Source organism: Bacillus rossius, chromosome 1 (assembly GCF_032445375.1).
Source record: "Bacillus rossius redtenbacheri isolate Brsri chromosome 1, Brsri_v3, whole genome shotgun sequence".
In the NCBI taxonomy this organism is placed as follows: domain Eukaryota; kingdom Metazoa; phylum Arthropoda; class Insecta; order Phasmatodea; family Bacillidae; genus Bacillus; species Bacillus rossius.
Genome location: NC_086330.1, coordinates 293,719,586 through 293,732,794, shown reverse-complemented (window position 1 = coordinate 293,732,794; position 13,209 = coordinate 293,719,586). Strand labels below are relative to the sequence as shown.

Below are 13,209 nucleotides of genomic sequence, written 5' to 3'. Positions count from 1 at the left end.
TTGTAAGTTTATTTTTTTATAAAAAAGCCTTCATTGATCTGTCTAACCCCTTAGAATAAACCCGCTGTTGATTAGCAACTCGAAATTTAAAATAACAAGATATTATGATGGGTCTTGTCATGATTAGTAAACAATTATGATCAAAATTGCCAAAATAGTCTGAATGCCTTACATTTCCAGGGTTTCCCTTATATATATTTTTATATTGATAATTGACTATTTACACAAGCAGTCTTTTTGGAAGCTTCAGTGGTAAAGTCTTTATGAAGTTAAGGCCACCATTGACACCTGTTTGGTACGTTCCAGAGCTTGCCAGCTCAGCTGCAGACAGCCAGCTGTTTTTAGAATGGCACTTCGCCAAGTAACAAAACAAACTGTAAGGCCATCTAAACTGTTCACTAAACAAAGCAAGCAAGTAAACAAAGAACAAAACTTCTTACTTAAAACACATCTCATTGAACAAAGAAAAAAAAACTAAATTTTACTTTCCCTAGTATAACCAATCATTCAACAGGTTTTCCAGTATCAGACAAAACAGAAAAAAACCTGAAAAAAAGTCTGTTAATTTAAATAAAATAGTTTGACAAATGTCCATCCTGTATTGCTAACATGTTAACTATGTCATGCATATTGTATTTTAGGTTCAACCTGGTTTTGTTTCAATGCTAATGTGCCAAGTATTTTTGAGCAGTCATTTTATTACACATTAGAGTTATGCAATTTTTAATGATCCCTCGGAGTGCGAAGTAAGAAATATCACTTTGTGCATAGTATTCATGCTTTTTGTTACTGTGTAAGAAGTTTTGTCACCACCTTGAAGAATCCGTACATTGTGACTATGGCAGGGTTGGAAGGTAGCACCAAAAATTTTAATTGGTTATTTTCTATGTTAATATATATTTTGGTCAGTGAAAAAATTTGTTGTCAATCCAAAATAAAAAAAGGAGATTCTCTTTTTGAGTTTTGGCTAGACACCTTGTCTCAGTGTATCTTTAGCTTATATATTCTTAAATACAGTAAAAAAGGCTTAATGGTTATTTTCTATGTTAATATATATTTTGGTCAGTGAAAAGATTTGTTGTCAATCCAAAATAAAAAAAAGGAAATTCTCTTTGAGTTTTGGCTAGACACCTTGTCTCAGTGTATCTTTAGCTTATATATTCTTAAATACAGTAAAAAAAGCTTGTAAACTAGGCATGAATTGATGTTTCAACATAGAGACATAACAGTTAGGATCGACCTCACATGCTATTAACACCTCTGCTCAAAAACCCTTTGCACAACAGCATTACAACTTAAACCAAATACACAATGCATAGTACAGTTAGCGATGATACATGATTAGACTTTCTATAGTCATTTCATTATAATTCCGAACATATTTTATATTTCCCTGACCAATTCATGATCTTTCCAAAAATATAACATTCCTTGACTATACCAGAATGTCCCTCTTCCCGAAGCTTGACACCTGGCCAGGCACTGCAGCAATCGAATCATCTCGTTACCTCGTATGTGTTGTCCGGCTTCACGATGAGAGTGTACAAGTGCGTGTAGACATCGTCTTTGCAACGCACATCCTTGTTTATCAGCAAGTTCTTGCCCTTGTGGTTGAAGATGACGTGGACTTTCTTGGTGCCAGGTCCGCAAATGTCGGGTCCTGAGGAACAAGACAGAACATACAACTTAATTTGTTTGAAAATTTATTTTGGTTTGTTTCTCACTAATAAAAACTATACATGTCATAGTAATTGGGAAGCAATCAGCATGGCCAGCAGCAAGGAATCATACCAGCATTTACCAGGGAGCAATTTCAGGACTCCATGGATAACCAAAATATGGATGTATGACCAGGCATTCGAACCCAGGTCCTACCGAATGCAATTCCAAGGATTTACTCCAAAGTCACCTTGCTCTGAAAACATAAGCTTGGAAATAACTTATACACTCAAACACAATATTTGACATGGGCCCAGGGTTGGCATTGTTAAAGGAAAATATTTACATCAATTTCTATCTTTAAAGAATGCCTAATAAAAACAAAAATATCTTATTAAAATTTATTTTTTAAATAAGAAAATATACAGTTTTTATGTAAAAAGTGTGTGTGTGTACACATACATACAGATATGTGTGTGTACACATACATGTGTGTGTACACATACATACAGATATATATAGTATAAATATACATATATATGTGTATGTATGTGTATGTGTATATATATACACATACACACATATAAAATTATTATTTCGTTCAGTTTTGTGTTTAGTATGTGCCAGTATTTTTATAATTATCATTTTTGTGTGTGAACTTATTCTAAGACCATACACCAAATATACCTCTTAATGTAAGGTCAGAATCACATGCCATGACAATTATGTGTGATAGTAGTTACATATTTATATACATATATACTACAAGCTTAAGATCAGTTGGTAAATACGATCACTTTGTCGAGACTACTGGGTTGAGTTCAGAGGTATACTAATTTGACAATTAATGTTTATAAAACGATTCTCTCATAGTTATTTTCAAATAAAGATGACAAAATATATAATTTGTTACCAAAATGGGTTGTATCCTCATGCAAACGTCAGGCCAGGTCAAGGTTAATCAGCGACATTGGAAGGAAACTCTTCACATTGAAGGCAAGGCAGTCAATCTCAAATTAGTGATTGTAGATAAGCCCAATGGTACCGTAAGAATATGTTTAGATCCGGTAGATCTTAACAAGGTCATCTTCAAGAAAAGGTATGTAATCTAAACGTTGCAAGATATTCAGGATAAGCTAGACAAAAAAAGGTATTATTCAGTTTTTGATTTTAAGGAAGGATTTTCTCAAATCAGACTTAGTAAAGATGCTATGAACTATGTCATGTTCTCCACCCCTTATGGTACATATAAGTACACACGAATGCTGAATGGGTTAGCTCCAGCCCCTGAAGTCTTCCAGGAGGAAGTGGACGAAAATTTTGGTAATATCCCAAATTGCATAGCCTACATAGATGATATTATTTGTTATGGGGAGACCGAAGAGGAACATAATATAGATGTACAAGCAGTTTTAGACAATGCCAGGGAAATAGGGGTTAAGTTTAACCCTAACAAAGTTCAGTACAAACAGGCAGAAGTTAAGTATGTGGCACATATTTTCTCTGTTAAGGGAATGAGTATTGATCCAGAGAGAACCAGGGCTTTGATGGAAATTAAACCACCCAAAAACCTTAAAGAGTTGCAAAGCATTCTAGGAATGTTCAATTATGTTTGACCCTTCATAAAGGACATGTCCAAACTTGAACAACCGCTGCAAACCCTCCGAAAATCAGATGTAACATGGCAATGGTTACCCTGTCATGAGATGGCGCTACGTCAGTTAAAAGAGGCAGTAGCTAAGGCGCCTTGTTTGAAGAGTTTTCACCCAGCAATACCCATCACCTTGCAATGTGATGCATCCCAGACAGGTCTAGGAGCACGCTTATTACAGGAAGGGCAGCCAGTAGCTTTCGCTTCGCGAAAGTTAACAGAAACTGAATGTAACTGGGCAAAAATTGAGAAAGAGATGATATCAATAGTTTTTGGTGTAACAAAATTTCATGAGTGGATGTTTGGGTATAGAATAAGAGTAGTCACAGATCATAAACCCCTGGTGCCCCAAATGACCAAACCAGTTAGCAAGATAGGCTCCACACGTCTTAAACGACTTAGGCTAAAATTTCTGCCGTATGACCTGTCAGTGTCATATTTACCAGGCAAAGAAATGTATGTTGCTGATTTATTATCTCGTTCCTATATAACTGATGATGTCCAAGATGATGTAAGGATGTCGCAAATGGTGCATAGCGTGTCGAAAAATTTGGCAATTACTCCATCTAGAAGAGCGCAGTTTGAAAGAGAAACTAATAAAGACCCACAACTTTAGATATTAATGAAGTATTGTGTTACAGGATGGCCAGAACACAAAATGAAAATTGATCCTAGTTAGTTCTTTTTGGCAGATACGTAATGACATATTTGTAGAAGAGAATTTTTTGTTTTTTTCAGGATAGAATACTTGTGCCCACGAAATTTGCGGTCAGAAATGTTACGATTAGTGCATGAGGGACATAGTGGGGTTGAGAGGTCACGGGCGAAAGCAGGGAGCCTCCTGTACTGGCCAGGATGGGCCCATGATGTAGAAATGTATGTTAAGTGTGAAAGTTGTGAAAAGTATGCTCCTAGAAATCGGAAGCATGAATATCTGCCCAGAGAAATTCCCAAACTCCCATATGAGCGAGTATCGACAGATATCTTGGATTTTGGGGGTAAGAGTTACCTTATTGTGATAGATGCATACTCTAAATGGTTGGACATAACGGAACTACAAGGTAAAACTGCTGAACATGTGATTGATGCTTTCAAATCAATTTTTTTAACACATGGGGATCCTCAAATATTGTTTGCGGATAATGTACCATTTGGCTCCCGGGAATTTGGGAATTTCGCGAGGGACAGGTTTGAACTTCAACTTAGTAGTCCTAGGTACCCCCAAAGCAATGGTTTTGCAGAGAAAGGGGTACACATCGCCAAGCAACTACTGCGCAAATGCGTTTATTCAGGTACTGATTATCGGGAGGCATTACAAGCCCATCCAAATATACCAATTGCAGGTCTAGGAGTCTCCCCATCAGAATTATTAAACAGTCGCTTGGTATGAACCAAGCTATCCGTCATGGTTGACTAACTCCAACCTAATTTACACCTGGGGATTTCTCAATGGTTAAGGAAAAGAGATGATCGGACAAGGAAATGGTATAACAAAACAGCAGGCAGAAAAGATCTAGATTTTAGGATTGGGCAGAATGTGGTAGAGAGAACCATCCAGAACAAAGTGTGGAAAAGGGGTCAAATCATAAGTTAATATGATACAGCACCTAGATCCTATTGGGTTACCAACCACAGAGGTAACGTGGTTAGGCGTACATCCAAAGACTTAAAGCCTTCTTACAATCAGTACGTGACTAGAAAAAACTACAGTGATCTGAAGTTATCTAGCACAAGTAACAACACATACAAGGAGGCAAGTGATGGTATTGGGGAAACAGTCCAATATGACTTAGCAACAAGTGGGGAGGAAGAGGATTGGCCAGGATGGAGCGCAAATAATGCCGAAGCTCAACCAAGTAAGGAGAGCATGGGAGTTGAAACAGAGGAATGATTAGGGGCAAAAATAAATACCACAAACACACGGTCTCTCAGAAAACTGAAAAAGAAAACTTGTACTAATTGTCAATAAGGTGAGTTAGGTCAGGTCAGTTCGCTTTAAGTTTGAGGAGGGTTATGTACATATACTGTAAGTGTTGTATGTAAAGAGCAAAATGTATGTGTAAGAGATGTTGCATGCTTGTTGTAAAGAAATATTATGATGAGTCAGCTGAGGTAAAGAAATAAAGTGTTAAGTGGTAATACGTAACTAGCATGATTAATTAAAAAATGGAAACACTAAATGTACGTGGAAAGGGGATGATGATGTGTTAGTAATGTTGGTATGTGTTATGTGTTGGTAATGTTGATTGGATAGGGGTAATGTTGGTACACAGGTTCGACAGTGATAAAACATGTAACATGACGAAAGGACTTAATAAATATTGTATGTACGAGATTACGGGTTGTTAGTATATTATTACATAATACAACAAGGACTATAAAGGTATTCAATTGTTTGGTGATCAGTCACCAACTTTCAATATGCCACTGGTAGTAAAAATTAATCAAAGTTGACTAAACCACTTTAAAGCAGAACTGCCACCAATTAGGAAACTATAAATCTATTACTGGATTTTTGTTAATTTTAAATGAATTTTAATATCAAAAGTCTAGGGTTTGACATAACCTGTAAAAATAACAGACTTATTATCTGCGAGAGTGATATGTGAAATTCTTGGCAACAAGTAATTCAAGCATATTTCCAGGATTTTCCGAAGACTAAAATACATGCATATTTCCCGCATTTCCCCAAATATAAGGCTGGTGGCCACCCTGTCATAGGTTACATTAAAAATACTGTGAAATCGTGTTACTTTAGGTTAGAGACATTAAAAATAATTAAAAATATTGTGGACGGTTAGTTATGTCAGGATAGCTATACATCTTAGATTAGTGATTCCTAAGCAACTTTAAGAAATAAATTAGATTTTTAACTAACTATCCACAATGTTTGAAAGTATTTTTAATGTAGCTAATCTTATATAATCGACCATTCTCAATATTTTGAAAAAGTTCAAAACAAATGCATAAACCAATACAGGTAAACAATTAATGGCCGCGGTCGCAGCAATTCACTGGTATTGAAATGTGAGAAAAACTGATGTCTCAGAAACTAGTAGGAACTTTTAGGACAAGTATTACTCATAAACACAATTTTAGGGAATTTTTGGTTGAGCACTATTAACAAATTCAAATTTTTACATAACATCTTTCACGTTTTCAATCATTTTACTTACAATTTACCCAGACTTTTTTTGCACCCCAATAACCAAATTTTACAAAATACAGTTTGAATTAAAAAACACCCTTTTGCGGGATACACAACGTAAGTAGTGCCAAATATTGTATTAAAACAATATAGGAAAGTCGTCAAAAAATGGGAGTCACTTTATGCAGCGCATTCTAGTGGCAGAGCCTGATTCTACACTGTCAGAGTATGTGATAAGGGTATGTTGGCCATTTAGAATGTACGTTTTTTCCAAATTTTCTGCAGTTTTAGTTATTTATTATGGATGGAAAAGTTCCTGCAATTTTGATTGCAAACAATTATGATGTTGCTAACTGCAAGAAGTCATTTTTTAACACAGTCGGGTCCATGCTCGAGCTCAGCTCGAGCATAATATTTTAATACACTTGAACGGCGCTCGAGCCTCACTCAAGCGCACGTTTTCATGGACTAATATGTGCTTGCTCGAGAGATAAACGGGCTTGGATAGCCGGGCGTTCTTTCCACAGTCGTTGTAGTACTATCGGTTGCCGCTAGATGGCATCTGCTGTACTGTTTTACGTTTGAAGCTTCTTCGGGTGTGTTTCATAGTGCCAGGGGAATTACCGCGGTTTTGTTGCAGTAGAAATGGCAAAGAGATTGCGTGAGAGCGACGAATTTTTTGAACATGAAGAATTTTATGCTTTTTCTGGTTCAGAAGCTGATAACTGCAGTTCTGAGTCTTTGTATGAACCATCGTCTGAATATTCTGACACATCAGGTTTGTATGCAATTATTCAAAACCTGCCAAATGAGCTTGAAACTTGTTTTACCTATGTATAAAAAATATAAAGACTGAAACAAATCTATATGCAGGTACCATGATTGACAAAATGAAACGGGCAAAAAAATTGAAACCAAATTCAATGTGGCAGCGTTGGACTACTGTCAAGCTTTAAGAAATATATTACTTCTTTGCAGTGATCATTCACATGTGCTTAGTCAGGAAACCCAAGATAACAGATTATTGGTCAAATGACAACATAATGCACACTCCATTTCCTGGCCGTCTCCTTAGCAGAGACAGATTCCGGTCAATACTATTCATGTTGCACATAAATGACAATGCTACTTACGTACCAAGAGGACAAGAAAATCACTACCCTCTACGTAAAGTCAGGCCGTTTTTAAATCATTTTGTCCGTCAATGTAAGGCTTGTTTTTATCCATCAGAAAACCTGACTATTGATGAAGGAATATGTCCTTTTCGAGGACATTTACACTTCAGTGTTTATATAAAAAATAAACCTATTAAGTATGGTATAAAGTTATATATTCTTTGTGACACCTATACAGGATATGTCCTAAACTGTGAGGTTTATACTGGTGGCGCTGGAAGTGTGGAAAACTCCATTGAGAGTCTTGTCCGGAGATTGTGTCATGATTATTTTCATAAGGCGCGCACAATTTACATGGACAGATTTTATTCAAGTCCTACAATATTCTATAAGTTATAGGATGAAAAAACCCTGGCTGTGGGTACGGTACAAAAAAACCGCAAAGGCTTGCCACCCGAACTAAAATGCAAAGAACTTGCAAGAGGTGAAGCAATTTTTCGTAGGTGCGGTCCTTTGTTGGCTGTAAAGTGGAAGGACACACGTGATGTGTACTGCCTCTCCACAAAGCACAAAGCCACATGCAGTGAAGTCACTAAGAGGTAGAGGGGGCTTAGTTGCTAAAACTAAACCCGATGTTGTACTTGACTACAATATAAACAAAACTGGTGTTGATCATGTTGATCAATTACTCAGTTATTACCCCTTTCAAAGAAAATCAATGAAATGGCGGAAAAAAATTTTTTTCCACCTTTTTTCATGTCAAACATAAATTCATTCATTTTGTTCAAAAAATCCAGGGCTGATGGCAACAAAATAAGTTTGGACAACTACATGAGAGCTCTCGGGAACCAGCTGGCTTCATATGGTGCTACCGTTACAGACGTTCAATCATCATCATCATCATCCACAGATCTATTGTCTGCTCGACATTTTCCGAACAAAATTCCACCAACTGAAAAAAAACTCAACCCTACCAGATACTGTAAAGTATGTTTCGATGTAGGCAAAGCCAACAGTGGAAAACGACTGAGGAAGGAAACAAGTTGGTGGTGCGAAGACTGTGGCTTAGCTCTGTGCGTGCCAGGCTGCTTCCAGAAGATCCATACTAAATCAAAATTTTCATAAACATAACCAAATAAAAATTATTTACGTATTCATATATATTGATATCAATTGGAAATGTGAAATAAATTATAACTTAACTGGATTTAAATAAAAATCATAGCAATGAATAGTATCAAGTGTGTATGATAAATTTTTTTATTTATGTAAAACATAGTTTATTATAAAAAATAAATTATCAGTAACTAAAACAGATAAAATCATGTTTTAAATTGTATTAAAAATTGTAAAATCTAATTTTTTTTATCATGTACAAAGTATTTTAAGTACCATAACATATATGTTATTTAAATAAAAAAAATGAAAACCATAAAAACACTAGTACTATTCCCAGCAGATATCTTGGCGTCTGAGCTCCCTAGTCCTGTCTTTGATAAAGGGGAGGGCGAAGAGAAAGCAATACCCTATTGTCAAGGTCAGCGGACAGGTTTGTACTAGCAGAACAGAAAACATTAGGCGCATGACTTCCTACACTACGTAAGTCTGTATCCACGTCCGTGGCGGTAAGGCCTTTTGGCTAAGAGCGCTGGGTTACAAAACCAAAAGTGAGAAATCTTATGAATTGTACTTGTACTACATAAGTGTAACTGTGTAAATTGCAGTGGTTGTGCTCGAATATTTGTACTCATCTATCAGGAAAAGTAACAAACTATTATCTAAACCTGCAACGTTTTACTTTGTCCCATAAAATATACTTACAGTGCCTGCTAATTATTATGATAACCAAAATTAATTGAAATGTTGTTAACTCAGTAACTAGCGGAACCCAGACATGATTTATTTTGGAAAACTAGGTCACTTAGTATGTAAAATAAATTTAAAACTATGCTTCTCAATTCATTGTGTTCTCAAAGTTATTTTTAAAAAAAGTCTTACAAGAAAAAGCAATTGACCAAAACATTACGCAATTGTAGTTCTCCGCGCGAAAGCTATCTCAGTTGATGACTCAGGAACCAGTCTAGCCCTTATCGTTCTCTGGTTTCCGTACCTAAAACGTGCCATTTAGCGCTGAATTTACATTTAACTAATATGGAGCTTGTTATGTTATATTTGCTGTTTTAACTTCATGTCAGTCGTTTAGGAAACACCTGACTACCAACGTTAATGGCATTTAAAAAATGCTTGTGTATGAGTGGCTTTATATTTTAATGCACCTATAATCAATTATTTATTATAAATGTAAATACAATTTGCATTGTACTTCCACTTTAGAATGCATATTATAACCTTCAAAACATCATATATATATGATTTGTTTAATGTAAGTGTGAAGTTCTCTTTCAATGATAATTGATTGTATTAGGTGACGAAAAACAAAATTAAGTTAAAATTAATTACTATTATTACTATTCTTATTACTTTCTCTAGGTACTCCCGTTTTCCCCGTTCTGTCATTTCGTCAACGCTTCATAGTCATCATTTCTCCACAATAGGCTATCAAGACCTTACTTGTTAATAGCCGCCCAAATCACACACCTTAACTGCCCAAATATTTTACTCCACTATACACTACGTAACAGTAACGTAGTAAAGATATATTTCCATTGTTTATTAAATACTTAAAATACCTGTTTTTTTTCTGACGTAGTCTGTGGGTCATGTGGTCGTTCTTAGCTGACTTTACGAATCCTGACTATGGACCGTTCACTCACACCCGTGTACTTCGCTGCTCTTGCCGTCTGTCTCTGTAAAGGCTCGAGCAGACATTTATTTTTCGCTTCTTCATCACAAAACTGCATCACGGTTTTTATTATTTCCCGCTCTCCGATATTTATCACTTTACCGAACCTCTGCGAGCCGCCACCTACGCCTTCCATTTTAAGGTATACACTGAAGGGCGATATTTTCCTAACAGCCACTACACTGCTCTCGGCTACGTGTCGCCTGCTTACCCCCCCCCCCCCCCCCCCCTTCTTTCACCAGTCCCGCTGTCCCCGCACCCCCGCGCTGAGAGACGCCCAGATAACTGCCGGGCACAGTATTCAGTGATTCAAACCAGTCATACGTAGCAGACTCGAATGTGTTAAGTTAAAATTCCTTAGGTGCATTGGTGCTAAAGTTGTCTGCGTGTAGCAGCATTAACTTATATGTATAATCGCTTATATGAAACCGCGGGACATATTAAGCTTATAAGTATGCCAAATAAATCTCTATGACAGCAAAAATGTTCTTGAATACATTTTATAAACTTTAAGAGTCACAAAGCAAAATAGTCACAAATTTAAAAATACATTATAATTTTGGGATTATACATTGATTACACAAAAAATTTTCCCATTCTCACGATACATGTATTTAGAACCGTGGTATTATGCATGACTAATGTATGAAAGTACGTGTTAAAATTACTTGTAATTGTTTAAGTAAGTGTTATAATAACTTTAAATGCACATCCCAAGCCATAGGTTTGGTTATTTTACACTAGAGGCACATAAACATTAATTTTTTTACTTACATTGAAAAGAAATCTTATAAACATTAACAAAATGATTGGGTATATGCAAATACATAAATATAAAAAAAGAGTGATTGTTTGCATGAATTTAATAGAACTGTATGGTTTTCTTCCAAAATTTTATTAATTTTACACACTTGACCATCTACATAAGATTCCTAAACAACATCCCCATTACCCTTTCCCACCCCTTAAAACATAATTTTGGTACTTCCTGGTGAAATTTTGCACAACTGCCATTTAATATAAGAGGACTATTACTATCTACAACCTTTATGGAAACAAATCTCAATGAGTAGGCCTATGAAAAAGTTAATATACCTGTAAAATTTAATGCTTTTAAATATTTATTATTTTTATGTATATTAATTTTTTTAAAGCAAAAATACAGTTTTTTTCTTTCAGATGAGCACCTATTTTAGGAGATTCTGTTTTAAAGTTAAATGTGTTTTATTGTTAAAAGTTAAATGATCATTACCCTTTTGTCAATGTTTAAATTTAGGTCATTTTTCACAATATTTAAGTCAATATACATAATTTTTAAATTCCGAAAACTTGTTTCAATTATGAATACACTGTTCATACAAATTTATGGATAACGAATTCATTACTCTACGACAATATTTCAAATGAGACAAAATCTGTGCAGACATCGCACATTGTAATACAAGGAAAAGGAAATTTACAAGGAAAAGGAAACTTACAAGGAAAAGGAAATTTACAAGGAAAAGGAAATTTGAATTTTGCAGGCATTCTTCAGACCAAGCTGTTAGAATCGCTGCAGTTAAGTGTCGCCAGCGTTCCCCATGTTAAAGTCTGAGTTTCCTATATTTTTCTACTAAAATATTTGGTAGAACTCTAACATGACGTTCCCATAATTTTCTCCACAAGACTACATAACCATTTATATATTTACATAACATTGGGGTTACCTTTAATAGTGTTTTCGTATTATCTGACACGTGGAATTTAAAGTCAAATACGAATTATAGTTCACATTGCAGGACACGTAATTTAAGTACTCACCGAACATAAGTAAATACGGCGTCTCTCCGTGCATGTCCTTTTGATCTAAACTGCAATCAAATACTTTGATGTAGCCACCCCCACAGTCGATACTCTGTTCATGTTTCACCGTGAACTGAACTACGAGGGGCTTATCTTTATTACTGAACGGTTTAAACTTTCTTGACAGAGCATAAAATCTTGCATCCTGGGACGTCTGGATTCCTAAAACAATTTTATATTACAAACATTTCAAGCATTTGGTTATTCATTGTTTTAAAAGCGAAAACAGATGACATTTCCATACCTTTGTCATTTTCCGGGTCATTGTAGAATTTGCCGGCAGTCCACACAAATTTGCCAAATTCTTTACCTGGGTGCTCGGAATATACCCAGTTTTTCTCCCAACTGTCTGAAAAATAAAGATAACGTGAACTTATAAGTTTCAGTTCAGCAATGAATAAATAGCATACTATGTTCTAAAGGAAGCAGGTTGACGAATAGTACTTGCAACAAATTTTTGAGTTACTGGAAAATCTAGAACGAAATACTTACTGTCTGTGAATTTTTCTTCGAAATACACGTCTGCTCGAATAGATGCCACTATCGCAGTACAAATTATTAAGGAAAACAACATTATTATTGCTAAACCTACGACACTTGATGCACACGCCTCCAACAAGCGACAGCAAAAATTGACGACTAAAACGAGTTCTTATTGCTGTAGCACTACGCAATGAACAGACAGATGGAGTAAACTCATTGGCTAGTTTCCTGCAACCAATGAACGTGGCCCACGCTCAGCAGCGTTGGCAATTCGCATCATGGCGCGTAGACGTAGTCCGTCATTTAATCAAACTGTACTCTCATTGGCCAGAAGGGCTCATTAGTTGTCATGGTAACACAACACTAACTATATATAACACAGAGGGGATATCACAAATAATGAAAACCATAGTGTGTCAACGCGTATATTTCTAAACGTCACCACAAACAGCAAGGTTTTACACAGTAATAAGTATAACCTTAAAATAAAAGTTTATGGCTAATTTAC

At 35.7% G+C, this 13,209-nt stretch overlaps 1 protein-coding gene across 1 annotated transcript in view; it reads right to left on the bottom strand.

Moving 5' to 3' along the window:
- LOC134527756 (calreticulin) overlaps nt 1-12,881 on the bottom strand; it is a 50,023-nt gene extending 37,142 nt beyond the window's left edge. Inside the window, exons 1-4 of the mRNA XM_063360684.1 lie at nt 12,711-12,881; nt 12,463-12,567; nt 12,177-12,380; nt 1,509-1,660 (exon numbers count right to left, since the gene is read on the bottom strand). Of these exons, the coding sequence (XP_063216754.1) occupies nt 1,509-1,660; nt 12,177-12,380; nt 12,463-12,567; nt 12,711-12,792 (543 nt within the window). The 5' untranslated portion in view covers nt 12,793-12,881. The remainder of the gene's footprint in view (nt 1-1,508; nt 1,661-12,176; nt 12,381-12,462; nt 12,568-12,710) is intronic.
- Nucleotides 12,882-13,209: the final 328 nt, after the last annotated feature.